At 35.4% G+C, this 25555-nt stretch overlaps 1 protein-coding gene across 2 annotated transcripts in view; it reads left to right on the top strand.

The window, feature by feature from the left end:
- BTBD9 (BTB domain containing 9) overlaps window positions 1-25555 on the top strand; it is a 113991-nt gene that overhangs the window by 43939 nt on the left and 44497 nt on the right. For both annotated transcript variants that reach the window (XM_058020004.1, XM_058020005.1), the window contains exon 8: window positions 24730-24839. In XM_058020004.1, the coding sequence (XP_057875987.1) occupies window positions 24730-24839 (110 nt within the window). The remainder of the gene's footprint in view (window positions 1-24729; window positions 24840-25555) is intronic.

Raw genomic sequence — 25555 nt, forward strand, 5'->3', positions numbered from 1 at the left:
TGTGCTGTGACCATTTCCCTGGGGAGCCTGTTCCACTGCCCAACCACCCTCTGGATGAGGAACTTTATCTAATATCCACCCTGACACAACTTCAGGCCCTTTCCACAGGTCCTGTCACTGAGTACCACAGAGAAGAGATCAGTGTCTGTCCCTCCTCTCCCCCTCACAGAGAAGGTGTAACTGCAATGAGGCCTCCCCTCATTCTCCTCTTCTCCAGGCTGAACTGACCAAGACTCCAGCCACTCCTCATATGGCTTCACCTCAAGGCCCTTCACCATCTTCACAGCCCTTCTTTGGACACTCTGTAATAACTTTCTTAAATTGCACTGACCAAAACTGCGCACAATATTCAAAGTGAGGCCAGGCAACCAGCGACAGGACAAGAGGACCAAGCCGCAGGTGGTGCCAGGTGAGGTTCAGGTTAGACATCAACATGAATTTATTCATGGCAAGGGTTGTCCAGCATTGGAACAGACTGCCCAGAGTCACCATCCCAGGAGTTTTTTGAGAAACAACTGGACATGGCACTTAGTGCCATGGTCTAGTTAACAAGTTGGTGTTTGGTCATAGCTTGGGTTTGAGGATCTCAGAGGTCTTTTCCAGGCTAATTCTGTGATTCTGTGAACTCAGAGCTCTGCCCTTGAGAGTGCTGCATTAGCTGTCTTAGCATAGAAGCCAGGGTTGAACCATATGGGTCATGTATCTTATGAACTGGCATATTAGAAGCACTTCAGGCTGCATGGAGGAAGGTGAATGAGTAATTCAGTGGGGCAGGAGCGGGGAATTGGTGTGTACATTCCGCTGGATCATGGAACATAGGGGAAAAGTTTTAGTTGGATACACTAAGATGTGTAAGCATCTGATGCGCAGGAGTCCTTCATGTAAGGATGCAGGGCTTGCAGGACTTTTATGTGCAGAGATTTAATGCTTCTGTTCACCTTTATTTGCAGACTAAGGTGGTACTAGGGATAGCAGAAGTTAGTTTTTCACAGTTGTTGACCAAGCCTATACACAGTTTGTACAAGAAAGATATTCACTGATAATTTGTTATGGCTTAAGCTAACTTTCGTAAAACATTGCATATTGGAAGAACCACTGTGCATCTGTTGAGCGAGAACAAACTGCAAATGAAGTGGCATAACATTGCTAATACTTGCAGTCTTCATTATACTCTCAACATGAATGACAGGCAAATATGAGAAGTATATTGTAAACAGAAGGTTCCACTGTTGCCAACAATTTTGTGAAAGAGAGAAGAGAGGTCCACTGGAAAATTAACAGAATTTTAAATGACAGGTAGTTGTTGCTATTAAATGTAGCAGGGAAAGAAAACATCAGTTTTCAGGAACCTAGCCAAATTCCTACACTTCTTTTTCTTTATTATTTTTTTCTGGTAGAAATTTGACATTACCTGTCTACTGTAGGGGATCTCTTGTAAGCAGCATTTGCTTTTCCTGGCACAGATTTTATGTGCTGTAGCACAATATACTTTGTGAGATGTGGTATAGTATGATATGGGGGATGTAAAAAAACCTCCTGCTCAGGATGCACACAAGGGGGAATGGCCTAGGGCAACTGCAGAGATGAATCAGTGGAAGTATGAGAGAGAGGTATATACTAGGTAAGGATCTTAAATCACCATGATGATTGTCATATAGAAATGGAATAGCCTTCAGTTGCTTTTGCTTAATCTTACACATAAGTTGTAGTGGCTTGTTTTGGTCTTAAAAACTCTGCAATATAGATATCCCACCATCAAGCCTTTGTAAGGAAAGTGTTGTTTTCCTGCTCTGTGTAGGATCATAGAGTGGTTTGGGTTCCAAGGTACCTCAAAAGATCACCTTATTCCAAGCCTCTGCCATGACAGGGACATCTTCCACCAGACCAGGTTGCTTGGAGCTCCATCCAACCTGGCCTTGAACACCTCCAGGGATGAGTATATTATACAATTCCCTAAAATATTTTGGTGGTACAGTTACATTGGTTCTGCAGTTTTCCCCTGGTATGGACATTGGTCAAAGGTGTAATTTGGGTTTGGTCTTACTTTTTTCCATATACTGACATAGATATACAAAAGATTTGTTCCTGAATATTACTATGCTGGCTAGGCTAAAATCCTACAAAGAATACTCCATTCGCTCCAGAAGATTTTTTTACTTTTCTTCAATTCTTTGTAATTCCTCAATTCTTCGTAAAAATTCTACTGTAGCATTTCAAAGAAATATTTTTCATCTGAAATTTTTGTTAACAATTAGAATAATGCTGTACTTTAAAAGAAAAAAAAAGTACATTTTGAATAATAGGAGTTAGGTTTATTGTATAGCTGACATTAAAAGAGGAGAAATGTTAATATTTATGAAGTAGCATGAGATGTGGTGAATTTGGGATTTGTTTTGTGTATTGCAGACCATTGTTGCATCTGCTGGAATATCCAATTCAGAGAAAGGAAAGTAAACCTCTTTAAACAAGTTTTGCTTTTTTTCCTAAAGATAGGTTTAAGGGGTGTTCTTTTGGACTTTTAATTTACATACTTTGCAAATCAACTGTATTGAATGAAAAATATTCTTTCCATGTGATATTCGTGATTCAGAAACAATGTGGTGGACAGAGAATGTAATTGAAAATAGACTTTGTATCTGTCTCTTGCAGAAGGTATCCATTTTAGCTTAAAAGAAAGCCGATTTAAAGATGTTTGCCAAGTTAGGCATTCACACTTCATGTACAAGCTTTGTAGCTATTTTCCTTCTCTGAGTCTTGTAGTAGTGCTGATGTGTTCCTTGCATCCTGCTTTTTAGCCTTCTTTCTCTGGGAGGCCAATATATTTGAGGCATTGCCATTCCTGCTAAGTCAATAGTGTCTGAGGCTGTTACAGCATCGTCTTTTATGTCATCCCCACAATTGACCCCCAGCTGAGGACGGTGTGATAAGGAAAGTCATGTATTTGAGGTGATTGCTCTGGGGCCTTATCTCTGGGAGATAAAATAAACATATTGAAAATTGGAATGATAATGTGCTATTGAATGAGTTTGAAAACTGTGTTTGTTTGGTCTGAAAGTATATTAAATGTATCAAGTGTCTTAATACAGACAGACAGATTTGACTAGAAAATAATTGTCTGCCCACCTACTTCTTTCCTACTGTCTTAGAAAAATAATTACCCTATTTAGAAACTGGAGAAGAAGTACTCTGACTGAAAGCTACAGCAGACAGAGTTGTCTTCGCTCTGATTTTATTCTTGCAACTCTATTATCAGTAAGATAGTATTGTAATGGGCAAAATAGATTAATCTTTGAGATAAGCAAAAGTTGTACTGATTAATTGTTATGTGGTTTCTTATGTTAAAACCAGAGTTCGTGTTACAAACAGAAGGGCAGTATTGTTTCTGTAAAGTAATACTGAATCTGCTGCTGCTGGTAGGTAATCGCCTGTCACCTACCATCCTTTAAAGGTGGTAGGTGAAAGGAGCAGCAGCAAAGTCATAGAAATGTACTCAATAGGGTGATAAAATTAATGTAACTAATTCTCGTTTTGTAGGCTTACAATATCTTTTCAAAAGCAAAATTTGTTGATGCTACTTGAAATTGCCAAGTATCAAAGCTACAGATTTAGTGTTCTTGAAGCTTCTTTTTGTCGAGCAACATCTAGGAAATGGCTCTCAAGTGTTAATTTGTCATTCAATATTTTTCATTTCCAAATATACTTTACTTGGTGTAATTTGCATGTTTTGATTGAGCTATTAATTGAAAAGGAGCTAGTGCTGACTGAGGTGAAGGATGCTTTCCTGAAAATTCGAAGTGTTTGTTTGATTGCCATCTCTTGTTCATCTGTTAAACAAAAATATCAACAAAATAGAAAAAACAGCAAATAAATTACTTTTCACTGTGGTTTTTATTCTTATAATTTTTGTAATGTTAGCTCTATTTTGGTAGGGATATTTTCTTCACTAAAGTCAACAAAAGTGTCAGGGTCACTGGATCTGTGATGATCAGGATGCTGTTGTAATGTCCAGACTGCACTGAATGTCTCAAAGTTTCACTTTAGTCTAGGCAGTCTTTTATATTATGTTAGAGTTATATATAACTCTACTGGATGGATGTTCAACTGATAAACTGTGATTAAATGCAAGAGCTTATTGTTATTTCACAGGGAAACAGCAAACTACTGGCAGGAAAAAAAGTTTGTATTACAAATATGGAATGAACTATTACCAGAATAAGGTAAGCATGTAACTGTTCTAGTTGAATGAACAGTGAAGAGATTTCCTATAAAAGAAAGAATGATCCCAGGCTGAAAATAAGTATGGAACAGCATCTTGACTTTCATTTCAGTGTTCTTCATGATGACAAAAGAAATAGATCGCATAAATTCCTCGGTGGGATACAGCTATTTTCAATCTTTGAAATTCTACTACTAAACTTTATTAACAGTCCATCTGAAATGAATGAACATGAATCCTTGAAGTTAGAAAACTGTTACTGCAGCTTTACAGTTTGAAGAGCCTTTTATCAAAGGAAAGATATTACATTTAACAATCCTCAGACTTGATTTCTTACAGTGAAATAAAGTGTACAAGTAGAGAGAAGGAGGGAGACAGCAGTTTTTGCTTTGGGAGTTTGAATTGTACCTTTACCTTAGCTAAATTTACAGGTGGGAAAATGGGAGGAGCAGTAGTAGTATTAGCTAGTTGTTAGTAACCAGTAATTAGTGCCTGGATTTTAACTCTCTTTGCTGCAAAGTTCAGCAGAGACATCTCCAAGATGTGTATTTAAGAGCAGGGCAGAGTGGGTTATCAGCCCCAGTGCAGGCTCGTCTTCTTTTCTGCAAACCTCCCTGTAAGCCCCTGCCCTCTGCTTTTCCAGTCCTGATGATCAGGATGGTGAGCATTGTCCACCCCTGCTGTGAAGTCAGTTTCCTTTTTTGTTTATAATCTGAGTACTGGTGGTGTGCTTGTTCCAGTATAATAAACTTGGGTGGGAAATGCTTCAGCAGCCCTGCAGGACTTGGCTTGGAAGTGGTTTGAATGGTCTTTCTGGATTAAAGTTAAATCTGCATGCAAGTACTGCTCTTCCCACACTGAAGTTTCTTCTGGTCACAATTCCAGTATTGCAGTGCTAAGACTGACAATTTCTGAAATATTTTTAAATCATGTTATGGTTTTTTTGGTTTTTTTAAGATTTGTATATCACATGGAGAAAATTTGAATGTAAAATGACTGAGCTTTAAATAGGAAGAGCTGGTAATTAATCTCTCTTGTGGAATAGTGCTTGTTCTTCTGTTACCTGATTACAGTCATCAAAGGATACTGTAATAGGTTTGAAAATCAAGCTTACTAAAGTACTCAATGTTTTTTTTATTTCTAATTTGTGTGTTATTGGATTTTATCTTGCCACTTGCTATTTCTGAGGCTATTCTTGTGAGAAAATAGGTCTAAAGGAGCAAACGTAGCATTTTTTTGCTTTATACTTATATATTAAACAAACCTATGTTACTTCAGCTGCTCCAGAGGGATTTTAAGTGTATCTCTAATCAGAGTATAAATTTTTGGGGGTACTAAGGTAAGGATTTGTCTCACAGGTTTCTGAGTTTTGTTCTTTTTCTCAGTGATTATTGCATTAAATAGTACAAGGATGCCAATGTGAAGCATGCTGATATGTTACTAATACCATAGGCTGATGTTACTGAAGTATAGAAAACATTGTAAAACATTGTAAATGGGCAACTGCTTCTGTAAAGTGGGAATGCAGCTCTCAGGGTTTTGTTGCAAAGCACATAAGACATTGTTATTGACACAGCTGATTTTCTCTCTGCTCCCTTGCCTTGAGTCTCCAAATTTTCAAACAATGGTAAAATTAACTTGCAGGTATTTGCGTGGAACAGACAAATGCAATAGTTTCTTCCTCCTTGATTCCCATTTGGTCATATTATAAAACAGTTATTTCAAATAAATAAAAACCCCACATCATTTTACCTCAGCATTATTACTTCTTGCATACAGAAGAACCAGACAGAACTGTCTTCTTTGGGTTTGTTGTGCCTTCCAGCAACCAATTTACATTTAGAAAAATAAATTAGTTTTTAAATATTTCTTTTCATTTTATTATTTATGTATTTTAACCTCCATATATGATACAATTAGATAGACTTTGAAATACAGTTTTCTATAGCACTTAGGTTTAGGTAGAAAACAACAGATAATTCTTGTGAATACTTAGCAGATACCAGCAGATCAGCTATCACACTTCTTTTGATTTCAGTAGTAAATTAAAAAAAAAAAGAGGTGAACTTGTTTTTCAGACCCATAAGTGTCCAATCATGATGTGTGTTGAACAGTAGTTTCTGTGCGTTTTCAGTAATACAAGCATTCACCTGCAGAGGTTTTCTTCTTGAGTGGGATCTTCTCAAGAAGTTGGAAAGCTGTTGGGAATAACAGTATTCCCTCCCTCCCTCCCTTCCTCCCTCCCTTCCTTCTTTCTATCCTTCCTTCCATCCATCCATCGCAGGAGGGAAGAGGAGAATTAAGGTGTCAATATTTTTTTCTGTAAAGGCTTGCAGCAGAATATGGCAGTTTCACTTAAGGCCTTTTCTCCTCTTCTGCCTTCCAGTGGAGGTCTCTGAGAAGCCCTCACAGGTGTATTGTTAGGGATACTATTGCATCTGATTAAATTAGTGAATAGCGGTCTTGGCAGTATGGATTACATTCTCTCTTAACACTAACACTGAATATTTTATTTCATTTAAACTATTTCCAAATTACTCATCATATTTACTTCTTTCTCTATATGTTCTTGATTTGTGCTCCTTAGAGAATATTATTTAGTAAGATGTAATTTTTCTCTTTAAAAGGTTTTTTACTTTTATACTACAGATTATTTCATTATATGGAAAGTTAATTCCAGAAATTCCTTATTTATTTTACTACAAGGCTGTAAAGAGCAATAGTGAGAAGTTAGAGTACAGCAATAGAGAATAGTTAGAGAAGAGGCAGTACTTGTTCTATTCTTAATAAAACTGGGAAATATAAGCAATAAGATAAACTCTAAATATCAGTTGTTGTACTTGAAAATTTACAGTATGTAATCTTCCAATTTCTTGGCACTAATGCTTGCAATTAACAATTAGTAATTTTAGAACCAGGAAGAAATTTGTTCTGCTGGTACCTGAAATTTATATTTGAATTCTCTTTTATTTCTCTACAGATATACAGAACTTGCTTTTTACTCCCCAGAAAACAGCTTTTGAACTAGTAATTGTAGCTTTGACCTATTAGCTTGGAAGACTTATTGATTTTATAAATAAATGGAAAAATATGTAATGAGTACCAAACTTCTTCCTTTCCCAACCTTAAAAGAAACAAAAAGAGGGAGCTGAGGAACTGTGTCATACAGCACAATTTCAGTTTCCAGAAAAATATTGGAGCAAGTAATTGAACGAAATTGTTTGTAGGCACTCAAAGATAAAGGAATTACTGTCAGCTAAACTGGATTTGTCAAAAACAGATAGTCAATTTAGTTTCCTTCTGAGGCAGAAAAACTGGGCATGGATAAGAAATAAATCCGTGCATGTTATATTTTGTCATAAGTAAAGCTTTTGACAGTAAAAGGTTATTTCCATATCCAAGCAAGAGGAACATGGTCTATGGGAAAATATTGTAAAGTGAAGATAAAATTTGACTAGCACCTGTTGTAATCATAGTTAAATAGAAATGGAAAATGGAATGATAATGTGGAGTGGGATTTTTATAGGGGTCTTCCACACAGTCCACACAACTCTGTATATTAGGAATGTATTTGTCTTAAATTTACAGATAGCATGAAACTGTGAGAGAAGATGCAGTTATACAAAAGGACAAAATGAGAGTTAATAATGATCTTGACAAAGTGGAGACAGTCTAAAATAAATAGAATGCAGTTTCCTAAAAACAAGGGCAAAAATCTCTCCCTGTGTAGGGAAATATGATTTAGAGAATGAGGGTAAGCCCCAGAAAGTTCTGCAATGCTAAACTGAATATAGAACTGCAGTATCTCCTGCTAATGAAAAAAAATATTTTAATATATAGATAGGAGTATAACTTGTAATATGAATCAGTGTTGTTCACTCGGTTCAGTCATACCTGAACTGCTGATTCTGGATCCTTGAGGGGATTATCATTTTATCATTAGAAAAAAAAATTCCACTTCAAAAAGTGTGTGAACAGTCCAGAAGGGAACACCAAGATCTGGCATAGTCTGACCTACAAGAAAAGATGGACAAACTTGTGACTGACTGGTTTAGAGAAGAGAGGTCTGAAGGGGGGCATGAAAAACCTCTCAAAAGGTGTAAAACTCATAGAGAACGTGGAGAATGGCCACTGACCAAAGAATTTGGGAACCTTTGATTTAGGTGATTTTTGAAATGCAGTTTTTTTCTGCAATAATATGTAAAATGTTTAATTCTTTTTTCTAGCCGAATTGTAACAAATCTGCTGGGATGTATTTTTACCATTGGAAGATAATTTTTGACTTACTGGGCAATCATGCAGTGTTTAAAATTGTTGCTGAACGTGCTCATGCCTCTCTTCTGACATGTGAATGACTTGTGTTGCTGAATAGTCGCAGCAAGACTCATCATCCAGTTTCTGTCAGTGTTAATTGTCTACTCATAAATGTGCAATTGTGTGTGATTCGATGACAAAGGATAGCCCAACCAGACTTGGGGAACTCAAATCATCATGGAGAGCTCAGGTAGAATCCAAACAGCTAACTTAGGTTGTGAAAAGCCCTTTACATAGTGTGATCTATTGGTAAATGGTTTTGCTTCACAGGAGACTGTTCCTGCATAGCAATATCTTTTCAGAAATAATGGCCTTTAACTGATACACAGGACAACTGCTTCAAAGGTTTCAAAAGGGAGGGAAAGTGAAAACCAGCAGCAGAAAGTAAGCTGATTCTGTATGTCATCATAGCAGATGAAATATTTAGCAAAAGAATGAGTTAGTTTATTTGTGCTTGGAAATTCCATTTACTGTATAGTTAAGAATTGTTATAGTAGTCTGGGATGAATATGATATAATGGCTAAAACTTTTTCCCAGCTGAAATTAGTTTCTAATATGACTGGTCACATGTCATGTTCATATTACAAAGAACACAGGTAAAACACCTGATTTTTTTCTTTATTATGTTCTGTGGATTTAGCTTCTGTGGATTTGTTAAAAATAATAACCTTAACCTTTTCTTTTCATTTGTTAGACAGGAGACATAAGTGGGAGAGAAGTGGTTTCTACACTGATTTGCAAATAAAAGGATTACACCTATATTTCTGCAGCCCTCTTAATTTTTTTTCCATTCAGTGTGCCATAAAGTGACATATTGTTTTGATGTTTCTCTTTTCTGGTCCTCTCAGAAGAAGTAATGCATTATCTTTCATTGTAATTTTCTTTTTCCTAATCAAAATTGTGCCACTCCTCTTTATTTCTTCCTACAATCTGTTGTCTACTGCCTCTTCCCTTTCTTCATTTCTTGTTCTCTTTGTGAGGTGTTTTGTTGGCGTATTGGCTGTTCTTTTTCAAATATCTTATTCCCTGCTTATATGTTCATTATAGTATCTCTTTGAATTTTTTTTTCTCCTAAAATCAACTTGATAGCAATGTTTCAAACTGATAGTAATGTGAAATTACGAATTTGTGTTAATGAACAAAGCACAAGGACAAGGCATATTGCGCAGAGTTTATGATGAGAGAAAGAAATGTGAATAACTGACTAGACTAAGAGCTAATCAGTACAGATTACTCTTAAAGATGATTCTTCTTGAAAAGTTATCTGAACAGTTAGTAACTTTGACAAGCAAGGTAAAGGAGGTCTTTAGCAATTGTATGGGCAAATTAAGTATGGAGCTTGACAGTAAAGGGACTATTAAGAAAACGTGATGTGAAATGATTGCTAACACAAACAGTTCAGATATTTTAAAAGGTGGAGGTAAAAATGATGTGTTAAGCTTTAGGATTAACATTCACTGGCATTCTTTAATTTTTCAACTAAAGACCATGGAAGTACAGAAGAAAATGAGCTTTAAGCAGAGAGTGGGGCCATCTTCACTCTTTCTCCCGGCTGTGATTTTTCTCTCCATCAAAGTTCTTTACACTAAAGAACACTTAAAATCAGGTACACCACAAATTCTTGTCTTGGGCAAATAGCTAACAGATTTTATTTTGGATTCAAGGTTTAGACTGGAATTATATAGGATTGTAGCAATTCAGTTTTCTTTTCTCATGGATGGAAGTTTAAAAATTGTATGAGCTTTAAAGGCTCTAAAGATAGACACCTCAAATATTCTTTCCTTGAGTGACCTGTTAAAACCATTGCATGTCAGAAGTGATGAATAGTTTTTGTGGGTTCTGGGCAAGTTCCTGATCGATTGGTTGCTAGTTAATGAGGGAGAAGAAGGGCAAGTGCTGAAGTCCAGCTGACTTTGTGAGGGCACACCTGCCTTTTCTCTTTACCTCATTTTCTCTGTAATGAAGGAACCAATTGGTTTAGAACAATCAATGCTGACCTGTTAGGATCAGGCAATGTTCTGGCATTGCCAAGGCAATTAAATTTAGCAGAGCAAGGATTAAAGGAAAAAATAAGGAAGGACTTGAAACTTTGAATTGTAAGAGCTACATTGATATTTTAAGGCTGGCAAAAAAACCCCAACCCAATGTAGTTAAAAAGAATTAAATCATTATTGTGTTCTCTTTTCTGTGAGATTGAGGATGCCAACATCATTGTCGTTTGTCCTTTTAATCCTGTTTCTCTGACTGGGAATTTCTGCACAATGTATGTATGTATTTGGAGGAGGCAGTTTGCTTCCAAATTTCATATTGATAGTTGAAAATTTCCCCCATTGTTCTTCATTGTATTCTGCACTATTGAACTCATAGGCTATGTATGCTCATAAAAGAATTTGTTGAAACTGAGGTGGGTAAAAATAAAGCTCAAACCCTTAGTAAATGATTTTACTTCTTATCAAGTGTTAATTTTAGAAAATTTTTCATATGTTTTAAGATTTTAATATTAATTTAAATCTTTTGTTGCCTTGTATGGATGCCCTTAAAAGGAAATTATTTGTTACCTCTAAGAGTTTTTGCCTTATCAAAAGAAATATATTTGACCAGTCAGAATTCGCTTACATAAAATGCTAGTTTCCTGCTCCATATTGTAATTTACAGAATCATTGGCTGTGTATATTAACTGGCAATATTATTGATGTTAAATAGAATGTCAGGATTTCCCTTCTGCTGTTCTTTCCTGTTTGGAACAAAGCATTGTTTTATAAGGTTCATCCATTCTGAGTCCAGAATAACATTTTTAACATTTCTGTTAAAAAAGTAAAATAAACCAGCCAAAACCATTCAGGCAAACCTAAAATCTTGTTTAAAAATTGAAGTATAATATTAAAGCAATAATATTAAAATATGGTTTATCTTTCCATCTGGTAATCTCAATTTTGCTTGATTGACCTATGTTTCAGGGCAGAGAAAGTGTAACCTTCATCTCTTTCAACTTCAGAAACGTCAGAGATCATGAATATATATAAAGTTCCTTTAATCATAAACTGCATGTTGGCATTTTAACTGTCACCATGTGGGCATCCTTTGGTTCATGTTTGCCCTTGAGCAGATGAGGTGTGCAAACCTATTATTTCAAGCTTTGAAAGCATTTTTATTGGATCTTTGTAATGGATTATTATGTTAAATCAACTTCCTAATTTGAAATCTGAAGCTTCTGAGCTAATAGGTCGTGTCCATTCTATTTGTTAACTGTGGCTTTGTGCTGACTTATTTTTAGGCACGTTTATATATGTGTACATATATCTGTGTATACATATAAACAAATATAAAGTTAAAATGATGATGTCTCCTGTAATGGATAGGAGGAGTGGCAATTTTTGTGAGGCTACTTTCTGATGTACTACTTTTTGGAAACAATTGTTCCCACTGCAGTAATCTCCACCAGTTAGTTTTCAGATACAATTGTAGAAACTCTTTTTCTTTATGTTTGAAAATGTTGACCACAGAGCAAATGTTCTACTTTAAAGCAAAATATCAAATGTGGGCACTTCAGAGGTCATTGTTAGATTGGTAAATTTCTGCCCTCAGTGTGGGGAGTGTGCTAATGATGGCTAGTGCTAATGACTTCTGTCCTGAATGTATCCTTTTTTAGGATATCTGCTGCAGAAAAGTTTTGAGATGGTTTTGGCTTTTTTTTTGCTAATTGCATGCTCATAAGGCACGGGGCAGGTTTAATATTAATTTTCATACTGAATTCAGTATAGAGTAAGAGCACTGGGTATAAGCCTGTATTGGTTACCAATGAAGTGAGTTCTGGGTACTGTGGAGAATAATAATGTTTAACAGATCTGGAACAGATGGTTTAAAAAAAAAGAGGAGCCAAAGAGTTCATCCTTTGATAGTGAGGAGAATTGGTCTAAGCTTATCCTGATCTGGTGCAGCTCTTAGCTGTGATTGTAGTGAACACACTAACAATAATGTTTATAAATACAGATGAAAATTGGTAGGAGAATATTTCAAGTAATCTATCTGCTTTAAAAGGGAAGGGGTATGTTAGCCATGTATGAACTCACTCTCAAAAATGAGTGATTTATACTTTAGGTTTTGTGCCAAAACAACAGTGCTTTTTCCAGGCCAAAAGGTTCACCACGTTTTCAGCTTTTTATTTGTATGAAGTCTGGTCTCTAGTCCAGACCTTTCATTAAACTGCAGGTCTGAAAAATCGCTTTCTGGAAAGGGACATCATAGCATAAAATATAAGTAATACCTCCAAAATGTATTTTTGATGATGGTTTAATATTTCAAAAGTCATGAAGGTTTAACTTTGAATTCTAATTTAAATGTGTCTTAGGCCTTTAGCTTTAGTATTTATGAGAATGGGAGTGATTTCAAGGCTCAGTTTTTTTGGTGTGGAGTAGGCAGATTCATAGACTTCACCAGCGCAAAGCAGACATGGTTCATACCAGTCATAGTAAGGTGCGCCTACACTGCTGTTCATTTGCAGTGCACTAAAGCAGACTTCTGAATTTTGTTTATTCATTCTAGATGTCCTTTTTAGTTTATATATGTGCAATATTATTGCTTTGAAACAGAGGTGGAAAACCAAAGTTGTAGGTGCAGAACTAAAAATATATACAGGGTTTACTTCTTAGAATACTGACATTCTGCAGTAATAGTGAATTATTGATAAGAAAAATGAGCTTTGAATTTTTACTATTTAATATTGAAAATGCATACCTAGCAAGATATTTCCAAAATGATGCTGTTTTTCCAAACCAATTTTTTCGTTTCTTTTTGTCTTTCACAAAACATGGTGAATATTTTGAAGTGTGAAACTAAATATGTTCAGAGATGTCACAGTAAAATCAGATCTCATTTGTATGGGGAAATATTTGGTTACTTTTCACTATGAGGTTAAATAATACTTAGAAGTAAGTTTCTTTAAAAACGTGTGTTAAAATGAGATAGCTATAGAATAATGTGGAGCTGCCTATTTATTAATTTTTGCTGCATTTTCTTCTTTTTTTTTTTTTGTTCACTCTATCTACTATTTCTGCTCTTTCCCTAATTTTGTGGGTTGTTTGGTTGATTGTGGTGGAGGTTTTTGTTATTGTTTTGTTTTTTCTTTTTGTTTAATATCTCTCCGAAACACTGGTAGATGTCAAGTCTCGTAGATTAGTTGATCTTCTTTTAGCATTACACCTCATTTTGTTAGATGCTGGTTGCTCAAATTGTTTGTCATGTGTAGTCATACACCTTTATATAGGATCTGGTTGTACTGTTTTCACAAAATAGTTCATGATATTGATATTTAGATATTGATATAGAATGGAGTAAGACATTGAGCAAATAATTTTTAGTATTCCAGCTATAGAAAATTATTAGAGCTGAAATTTGTTCGTGTCCAGTCACTGTATTTCTGGTTTACTTACTTATTTGTGGAAAATTAGCAAATACAGTAGAATTCCTGAGTATAAGAGAGCTTCAAATGCAGTTTGGTAACACAGAAATCCTGTTCCTATGGTGTATGTGTATAGCAAAATGAAAGCATGAACCTGAGTTAAACTTCCATTGTTTTAAACTTTAATCGGGCTAATAGGTGAGTGGTAGGGATGCAGGTTTCACCTACTGAGAGTCTGGGTTATTTGTTAGACTTGTATGTGTTTTAATCCGTAATGTAAGGTGTAAAACCAATGGTACTGTAGCATAAAAATTACCATTACTTTGTTCCCTTATGCTTTGGCCACCATATCTGTGGTCCTGGACTCCTTTCCCTGAAATCAGCCTATAAACCACTCTTCTGCTAGCGTTTTGATGTTACTGGGATCTTTTCCCTGAATTGATGTTTTGAATCTGAAAATTGAAGTATTTAGAGTCAACTGTGTATATTTAGGTAGAAACAGTGACCAGGCTTCTCTGAGCTAATACTATAATGTAATAAACGAAAATTATCAGAAAGTTTGAGTTTAGTTTAGGATTGGAGTTGAGTCATTAGACATGGTAGGACATCAAGAAAGCTCTCTGAGGTATGTAAAAAGTTGTTAGGGTATACATCAAAAGATATATGTTACACAGATCAATACTGCAATTACCTGCTAAATATATGGGCAATAGGGTATTTAAACATCATTTTATGATGAAAAGTACACAGGTTAATTATTGATTTCTACTAAAATCTGGAGACTGTATTCTAAGTATATAAGATTCATTTTGAATATATCAAGTGCACTGTCTATTTCAGGATACATGACATAGTAGGGAGATGGGATGTCAAGGTGAAGGAAAGAATGTGTGAACAGAGAGGTGGAGATATGAAAGATTATGTGGGAAAAAGATATGAAAATTAAGTGGGAAAAGTTGACTTTCAGCATAGGTAAAGAAGGTCAGAGATGCCAGGTGAGGAAGGTCAGATGGGGGAGCCTTAGTTCTGAAGTTCAAAGGTTCTACTCCATGAAGGACAGAAAGAAGTCACAGCCTTGTATTCTCTGTAAGTTTCTAGTTAATGAAAAATAGCAATAAATAATATTGATTGCCTCCATTTCTAAATGGATATTTATGTCATTATACTGAGAATAATAATATTATTATTGAGGAAAAGGTACTATTAGACTGATAATAGCCACCTAACTGACATCAGTTACAACTAGGAATAAAGCTGTGAAGTATGACAAAGAGCTGCCTCCTGAAACATGTTTTCACTGCATTCATATATAAGAATAATATGCATTAACTTATCTTTTAGTTATATATCAAAATAATGCAGTACTGAGTTCAAATTATCAGCTTAATAAAATGAAGTAGATGTTTTAAAAGGTAATGCAAGACATTCAGGAAAATTGAATTGATGTGCTAATGAAGTTTATGTCTATAGAACTGAGATCCATATAACTGTGTGGTAGATTCATTTAAAAGATACTCTTCCACAGAGCACTTCTGTCACTTCTGAGGCAAGAATAGTGTTATTTAAAGGAAAAAACCTGCTTGAAGAAGATACAATACAGCCTAATACCTTTCAGTGGCCGTTTTTCCAGTGTAATGTTGTAATGATTTAATTGGATTTCAAATAGGAGAGCATTGTGTATGCTCACAGCCACTTTGAGAAGGCCACATACAAGGTAGTAACAATGGAGAGCTATCAAATATCCTGAGGGTAGCTGTGGTGAAAGAAGCACATGAATAGAGCAGCTTAGCTGATTCCAACACAAATGTGTAACTGCAGGTTTCTGATAGACTGTACAATTGTTAGAGCTAATATCCTAAAACACTAATTTCATTCTCACGACCTTACCTGCTGTGCAGATACCTTTTACTTATTTTTCTTTTTTTTTGTCTTTTCCTATGCTTTTATTTCCTGACTTTTTAGTTCAAGTATAGTGGTTTATTTCTTCATTGAGGAGTCCCGTTCTAAGTGCTAGCTGAGTGAATTCAGAAACAGTCAAAAGTGGAAGTCAAAGAAAACAAGTTCCCATCAAACCAAATGTTGGAAACTGTTGTCAGTGCTAGAGATGTGCTGTATAAGCAGAATTCTTCTTCCAGCTGCTATTGAGGTGAAATCAGAAGCGTAACACGGGTTTATAAGGTGGTGTGAAGGATATTGTGGTAAGCATTTAGATGGATCAGAGCACTTAAAAAATCTCCTTCACATTTTCTTTATATATGTCTATGTATGAATTTTTGAGCTGCATTTGAGTGGTTTTGAACATAGTTCAAATTTTAACAGTAGAGGAAAAAGATATAAAGATTTATCTGATTTGTGGTCTAATACATTACCTTTTTGAGTAATGAAAATATTTCAGAAACAGCTTTAAGCTCAGAAAAGAAGTACTGCATGTCATCAGAATTGAAAAAGGCAGAGGTTTATGAAAAAGAAATAAGTTTGTTACATTAGAGGATCCTAGGTAGATCATTAAATTATTAAAGAATCCTTTATTTTGTCATAACTTGGCCCTAAGCCTATTGATTTGCAACTTCCAGCATTTTCAGTGCAGTTCTTATGCTCGGGGAGTTTGTTACTTTTGAAACAGTTGATGAAACTGCTCTTTGGCAGTTTTTAATATATAGATAGCCAAATGGATGATGTCTTAATGCATTCTGTCTTCAAGTAGGGATCCAGATAAAGCTCTGTTTCATTCTCAGATAAGAGATTCTTTGTTCATAGTGAAGGAAGTTATTACTCTGGTGTTATTTTCCATGGCCATAAAGCTTACTTCACTACAAAAGTAGTCATCCTGCAACTGTTCGAAATTTTTGTGCACATGCAAGTACTGACTTTCTCATGTCCTTTCAAAGCTCTGTAGAATCTGTTTTTAAGTATTTGGAAGGCATTACCAGCCAAGACAGATTTTTTTGTTGCTACTGATACAAATATGCATTATTGTTGTCTTAAACACTGGCTCATTACCTGTGCAGCATCAATTCACACACTTAGGAGGGTAATTTCTATTTTTTATTCTAGATTGCTCCAGGTAGGGATCTGGGTGGTAATGCATAAAATACTGGCTCCCTGACCATCAAAACTTTACACTATTTATACATTTCAACAAACAAGTGCATCAGCGTTTGTTGGTTAGCAGTTACATAACTTGCATTAATTAGTACCCAAACCCCTATTTGTTAGTTATATTCCTCACTTCCCATGTTACTTATTCTGTAAGTAGTGTTCTTCCTTCCATTTGAGTCTGGAGTTCCTTCTGAGGAGGTGGTGTGTATCAATGGTTGCAATATCCTACTGGATTAGTATCACCTAGAGGTAACCTATGTGCAGCTTAGTCAGTATTGGGGTATTTTGGGCAGGTGAGAACTTCACTTTTTCAATTACACATTGAAAGAAATAAAGTTTGGAAGAAAAGCCTTACTTTTTTTTTCTGGTTCTCTTCTTCCATTGCACCCAAAATTATTTTAAGATTTATGAAATTTGATTTAAAACAGTTTCATATTTTTAGATGCTTAACCACAAGAAGAGAAGTTCTTGAGTGGTCATTGTTCCTTGGTTAAGGAACCAACTGAAGAGATCTGAATTCAGTAGCTCAGTCAATATATTTCTGTTTTCTGCAGGTCTGCTCACAAGTTATAGTGGTGTATTTCATAAACATGTCAAACATAAGTTGTTTTTGTTTTGTAGGAGAACAAGAGCTATATTCTAACAAAATAATAACATTTTCTTGGGGCTGTGGCACTCAGTGTACCACTCCAGGCTGATGATGATGTTTCAGTGAATAAATATCCATTGTAATCAGTTTAATTGGTGCAATACTGCAGAGTGCTGTTCTGAATTAAACAGTTCTTACTGCTTATTAAATCAGCAAGAGAAATGTGGCAAATGTAGTGTGATACATGTGGCTCAAACTCTACAATTAAACAAATAAAAAAAAGTGAAGCAGTGAGAACAAGAAATCAATATAGTAGTTGTCTGTCTTAAATGCTCTGTCTTTAACCATAGTTCAACTATTCTTACATGAACTTGAGTTTCTGGATATTTTATTATTTGTGTACATATATTGGAAGTCACTACCCTTCCCTTTTGCCATCTCATTGCTGATGAGCTGTGTAGGAGTGTTTGTACAGGTTAATACAGACCACCTACTTCTAATCCAAATTTATGATCTTCTTTCACCATGTCATCAGTTATTTCCAGTAAAACACAATTTGATTTTAAAAGAACTAGACCTATGAAGCTTACGAGATTGAATCTGCTGCACTGTCTGTGTTTGATGAATAGGCCCATAAATAATCTTTCTTTTGTCCTTTATTTTATAGCTCAGTTCAGGCCTGCAGTAGCTAAGAGTTGGGTCTTCAATATGCTGGAAAGTATAAGCAAGGAAGTTTAGAGACACTGATTAACTGAGGTAGCAATGGTATATATGTATAGCAGATGATACTGCTAGTGGATATCATCTGAGATTTTTTCCATAAAAGACAGAACTTGGTGAATTTAGAAATAATTGGTTGATTCTTTCACTGTTCTGTCTCACACCAGACATTTGTTTCACAAACACTCTTTCACAGTATTTGATATATATTTCATGTGAATTTTGGTCTTCAGAAATAATTTCTAAAATCCGTCTAAAGAATTATCATAGTTTAAAAGTTTGGCTAAGCTGTGTGTTATCAGGAGGAGGTATTGCACACTTTATGTTAGAAAGGAGCGCCAAAGCACTCAGAAGTGACATTCCACTGCTTTGGGTGGGACATTACTTGTAATTTTTTATTTTTAGTGGTTTTGTTCCTAAAAACATTGCTCCTAATGTTGAACAATTGAAGTTGATATTTCTTGTGATACACTTACTGTTGGCTGGTGTTTGTAAATCCATAAATCACTGGTAGTACAGGGATTTAATAATTATATAATCATATCTTTAGTTAAAGAACCAAATCATGTTCAGTTAACAAAGGCATTCTTTCCCCAGATCCAGACCACACTTTAGTAGTAAGCTACGCAAAATGTTTAAAATGTACGAGACATACTTTGCCTAATGCATTACCCTATATTTCAGCAATCCAAAACTGAGTAGCAAATTTGAAATTGAGCCAGCAATACTTTGCATCAATTTTCTAACCACCTGCAAGTATAAGAAGTTGTATCTCCAGGTACAAGTTTTTACATCATAAAAATATTGATGAAAAATATATAATCAGTCATTTTAATGTTACCAATACTAAGCTGTTTTCATTTGAGTATTGTCTAGTAGTTTTCTAGTATAATTTTAACATAATGGATGCTAAGGGTTCTTGCATATATCCTTGGATGTAATTTTCTGTAAGTAAAATATTATACTGTTTGTATAGAAGTGGTGGTTTATTAGTGGTCGAGCATTTAATTTATTTGTTTGTTGGTCAGTTTGTTAGGGTTTTTTTTACCTTAAACATTTAATTCTTCATGTATATTTGTGACCCACTTTTGAGAGCCCTAGAGGTCTTCTCTTATTCTCTTATGCCTATGAGCTCAAATACCAGGAGTTACTATGTTTCTGATTAGTAATGATTCATCCAAACAACACTGATATTAAAAGGATTCTTCAATAATTGCCTCCTTTTAAAAAATAATTTTCAGACTTTTTTTTTTAAATCCACTTCTTTACCACTGTCTGTCAAATTTTTGTGATGCCAGAGCTAAATACAAATTTTTGTATGTATCTTCATTACTGTTTTATAGGATGAATTTCAAATTTCCTTTCTCTTTTAAGCACAGGTCAAAAGTATTGTTATTTCTTTGTTGAGCTGCTTTGATGGGGATTGAAATCAATGTATCTTTCTTTTCCTTCCTTCTGTTCTTCCATCCTCCCTCTCTTTTTTCTAATGCTTTTCAGGTATTTCTTTCTCATATTGTTTATAGTCTGATTCTAGTCTAGATCTAGACAGCACTTACTGAAGTGTCACTGGAGCAAGAAAGAAGTATTGCATGATAAATTCACAGACTGGTGGAGCGAGAGAAGCTGGGGGAAATGGCAAACATTCTCAGATTTCACTGAACAGCACTTTCCTGTATTTTCTCATGTTTTATTCGATATGTTTAAAAAGGTGGAAGCTTCAATGTATCTATATAATGAAGCTCAATTGATCCTAAGTCTTAAAACCTCATGAGGCTGTAGTGTGATTCAAAGAAAATTAGTTGTATTGAAGATGAGGTTCCCTTTGGAAAGAATGTGGCTTCATGTCACATCAGCCTGGAAGGTGTGCAGAGCCAGCTCGTGTCTGTTCTCTGAATCCCCCTGTCCAGTTTGTTTTAGAACTTGACTTTCTGCAGAACAATGCTTTCTTCTCTATTTAAAAACTATTTTTTTCTATACAGTTAAACTTAATAGAGTCCCATTTTATGTATTGACTAGACATGGCATAAAGATGAGTGAAGGTGGTGTTTAATTTGTGCTTGGCTGCGAAGTCAAATCAGGAGTATGGTTTAAATATAGATTTCATGTCATCCAAATCTTCATATCTTCTCATATTTTCTTTTGTGTTCTTATAGTGGAAGTCCATTATGAGAACAGGTGTAATTGCAGATTTCTGCTCATATCCAGATGGGTTCTAGGAAACTGAGCTGTTTTGGATTGAGGTCTGACCCAAAATAAAACCAGGTGTATCAAGTTCAGATTTGAGAACTTCGTTGGAGCTAGAGATGCATACAGTGTGAAGATGGAGGTTAAAGCTAGTTTACCCGAAATTGGGGGTTTTTTTCTTTTAAAGAAATGAAAATTGGAAATCATTAGAAAAGAACAAAGCATTTGTAAACTTATTGTTCTTACAGAATATTATGTATGGAGTACACAACATATTATCACATTGTGCAAGTCTTGCTTATGTTCCAAAGCACATCAGTGTTAATTTGGTTATATCCTTTCAGAAGCACTGGTTGATTGGGTGACATATTGCTTACATGTGGTACACAAATAATTACTTGTCCTGTTTAAGTGTTGTATACCAATATTTTTAGTCACTTGAATGCCCCAGCATAAAATACCTGCATACACATTCTGGCACATTACAAAGGGAAATGTCCTGTGTTTTCAAACTGCTTCACTGTTGGTTGTATTTCCAAGGTGAAAATGTTTGTTACTGTCCAGGTCCTGTAGGTGTTAGATGTACTTTTTCTACTGGAGTTCAATGATTTTGTCTTGTGTAAGTGTTTTATTTAATTTGTCACAGTTGTTTTCAATATTTGCAGCAGGGATTTCCTCTGGTATAAAATAGACTATATTAGACTTGCCTGTCTAAGGGCAGGAAAACTTGTCTTCTGTCAAAAGACAGATATGCTTTTCATGTTTGTTCTGGCTTAATTATTTATATTATGTATTTATTTGTGTCCACTGTTCTCCCACATGATTTAATGCTGGCAATAGATTTTTCTTCCTTGTTTTTTCTATCTTCCTGCCACAGGTCTGTTGATTCAGCTGTGTGAGTCTGAAGGATTATTCGTTTTAGGGAGCTGTCAATAAATGGAGTTTAGGCAGTGTTGAATAACACTGTTTCCTTTTCCACTGAAAAACAAACACAATGTCTTCTAATGCCCTTGTGTGTTGGGCTGTGATTCGTGCATCTTTGTGGCACTGATTGGAATGTGAATGTCAGTGGTTCTAAGCAGTTAGAAGAGGTATAAAGTCTGTAGTAATTTTGGCACTGGTGTCTCATACTAAATGCTCCACAAAGGAAAATGAAATGCCAGTTTCATAGGAGTGCATTTTGTACTGATTAGATTTAGTTCTTTGAGTTTGCTGTTGCTATTTTAGGTTGCTTTGATAGTAACTGAAGAGTGGATATCTGCAAAATACCTGTTAATTTCAATTCCCTCCCCTTATTTAGTCTTCTGTCTCAGTAGTCTCAAGGGATTGGAATTTGTGCTTAATATATTTTAGTTTGTCTCTGTCTTACTGCTGTTATTATAATGAAGGATTAAAATGACTCCTAGAGTATGCATATTTTCATGCTTTGACATATATTTCCTAAGCACTGTGGTGATGATGTAGGCAGCTGAGCTTTGGTGTTTGTGGTCCTCTAGGGTATCCACAGCAGAATCAGTGGTGTGATCTGCAGCTGCTGTGATCTGAATTATATGTGTCAGCTTTAGAGATGTAAACAGCAGAAGTAAAACATAATTTAGTTGTTCAGATATATAGTCACATCAGAGTACAAATATTGTAATTTCATATGAAGGAGAATAATTGCTCTTGGAAGAATGGGGTATGAATGAGAGATGTTGCCATGTAGGCGCCTAATTAATCAGCCCAGGTCAAATTTCAGTCCTTTAAAATTCTACCAAGATCCAGTAGAGCATGCTGTTTCCCTATAGTCAAAACAATTTTCTTGGTAGTGCGGGAAAAAAACCCCACCAACCAGATTTTTCTGATATTCCTGTTGTGAGGATTTTAAGGTCATGTGTAGCTTGACTCTATGTGGCTAGAGAAGTCTGTGACATGTGAATGAAACTCTAGAGCACTTAAATATTATCAGTGTCCATTATTCTCAAAAATAAAAGTAAGGAGCAAAATTTTCATGTTGCATTCCTGTTTACCTGTAGAGAAGTTCGTTTAAACTCCACAAATTGATCAAGATTTTTTCTTTAAAGAATGATTCAGGGGTTTTTTTCTGTCTTCCAGTCTTATCAGTTGAGTCTAACATCCATGAACAGTGGAGCTAGTCTAGGCATTGGACTGTGATTCTTTTACTCTGCAATCACACAAAGATTCATAGATAACTTTGTGTCATGTGAACCTGCTTTTTGCTGACAGGAATTTGAACAACTTCCAGTTGCTCTGAACAATCAAGAAGTTTGATCTAATGATACAATTTTATACCACAAAAAATCTAAATAAATTAGCTTTTAAAGCTAATTATGAAGCAGTTTCTTGTGTTCCTATTAATCTTGTTACTTTGTTTATTCTCTAAGCTCTTTAATGCAAGGAAGCGTTACTGAAGGATGTCAAAGTACATCTCCATTAGTAACACTCTGGTGGTTTGCCTGTGCATTTTGTCCAAGCAGCACGACTCAATCAATATCTTCCTTGCCTGGGAGAGTCAAGGGAGTGTCTATGGCAAGCCAGGCTCCATGTGCGCTTCAAAAAATTCCAGAATTATTCCATTGTTTAATTGAATTCTGTGCTTCTGAGGCTGGAGGGAACAAGATCAGTTACTGTTGTCGAATTTTGGACATTCCCTGTGTGTTTAGGGTTTGAACTGTGGTCGTGAGTTCATAAGAAAAAGTCAGCTGGTTCACATGGGCAAGTCTGGGGAAATACCTCCTGTTTGCCTGCCTGTCAACCAAGATTCCGGCAATACTTTTGACAGACACTTGGCACAGCATAAGGACTAAGTTCTGCTTTACTCATAAAACACAGGTTCATTTTCTTCATGAATAATAAATATTTTCTCCACTTTTGCAACTTTGTTTTTTCTACGTAGAATGACTTTCAGGACATTTGCTACTGTGATAATTGATTGATCTGTGAGTTAGTATTAATTAGGCAATAGCATACAATTCTTTGTTCCCAGTTATGATTATTTAAATAATTTTTAAATTAAATTTGGAAACTGAGCATTAACAGAGTAAATAGCTATGATGGTTGTTTTATTTGTTAAAAAGAAAATCTCAGAAAATATACTCTGTATCTTCTCAACTTGGTCTGATGAAGAGCACAAGCTAAAATGATGTGGTTGATGAATGGCCAATATAATTATACCATGTAAATGAGAGACAGACTAAGGATATTGCTAAAGATTCCTACATTCTGATAGTTGGTAATTGAAATGAGTTAAATTCATAGAAAGCTTTTCTGTAAGTGTGGGTAACCCATCTTGTGAAGTAATCGGTATTTGGTTTAGGTAGTTTTCTGGTTGCTTGTTCAGCATTTATTGAGAGGTATACTATAGTCCTTGTGAGATTTTTCAAAATTTATAGTAAGAACTGTTGGATCTCTTCAGAAAATGCAGGATCAGACTGAATCAAGGTTAGTGGTTGTTTATGGAAGGTGAAGCCTCCAGGGTAGTGCAGCTGGTGAATAGGTCACAATGTTTGAGAGCAGCTCTCTTTGATTTGCAGCTGGAGTGTGGAAATGTGAGTTATACCACCAGGAATGACACCCAGAATAGCTTTGTTTCATAATATTTGAATGAGGGTTTTTTTCATTATTAATAAAAGATGCACCAACAGAGATTGATATCCTGTACATACAGTGTTAGAATTAGAAACAGTCTTAATAAAATAGAATTGATTTTTGGCTTTGAAAGAAAAGCCTGACTCCTATTTTGGGTTTGTCCTGGCCGTATGAAATTTTTCACAGTGCTGAAAATATGTTGGTAAAAGGATGATTATTACTGTTGTTCTTGTTGTTATTATTATTACTGTTATGATTAGTATTAGTATTTAAAACCTCCATGAACACGTATTTGCACTAACAGACCATTTCTGAAACAGACGGTCCCCAATTTTGCTTTTCTTGGCAAATTAATCCAGAAACATTTTTAACAGATTCCACATCTCTTTAAAGATTTTTTTTTTCTTCTTAAATTGCACTGGAGCCAGCCTGAAATGCTGGACTAGATGTGAACCTGCTATGAAATTGATATTCTTTTTTACTCCTTTTTCTTTTTTTTAAACAGTTACTCAGTTCTTAGGGGTCTTCACGGTATAGTCTAACTGAATCAATTATATTTAAGTGCGCAGAAGTTGGTCATGTTTAACTTGTGCTGTTTACCTTTTTTTGTTTCCCTATAGGTATATTCGAATTGTTGGAACCCACAACACAGTGAACAAAGTTTTCCATATTGTGGCATTTGAATGCATGTTCACGAACAAATCCTTTACTCTTGAGAAAGGTCTGATAGGTAAGAGATATTTTCCTTTTTTAGGAAACCATTTTCCTTTTTTAGGAACTGGTGTAAATGCTTGTCTTTTAAAGCTGGCCATTACTGCACTTCTGTTTCCATCCAGAAATCTCTCAATTGAGTTAACCGGTGTTGTAAGCATAGAATTAACTGGCTAAGCCTTACAACTTCTATGGAATTCCAGTACTGTGGATTGATTAATGATGCTGCAGGAACGCTGGAATTCAACTGCTGCCGACAAAACCACTTGTAGCTGAGTCAGTCAGTGCTGGCAGTGTGATTTTTCTTTGCATGTCACAGTATGGTTGCTCATGCCTCCCAATAGGTTAGCCTGAATTCTTTTACAAGAATGGACAAAGCATAGCTATTTATTGTAGTGATGATGGATTTGGACATTTAGGGCCTCTTATACAGCCTGGTTACAACTGCTGAAAGTAAACTCTCCTGTGTTCATTTCCCCCCAAAGAGTCATAGACATGCTTAGCCATGGCAGAACATTATATCAGCTATGCTGCTGTTATTCTCAGAACACCACGCTGATGGAGCACTCTTAGCTCTGGGCAGCTTATATAACACTGATTTAAGTACCTTTATGTTACTTTAGGTAAAATCCCCTACAGACCAATGATACTGAATGATAAAATGTGTCACAGAAAGATTTAATATTGATTTTTTTTTAATCGTTAAAATGGGGTGGTTTCTGTGCTTTCTTCCAT

This window comes from Melospiza georgiana, chromosome 3 (assembly GCF_028018845.1).
Source record: "Melospiza georgiana isolate bMelGeo1 chromosome 3, bMelGeo1.pri, whole genome shotgun sequence".
Taxonomy (NCBI): Eukaryota; Metazoa; Chordata; class Aves; order Passeriformes; family Passerellidae; genus Melospiza; species Melospiza georgiana.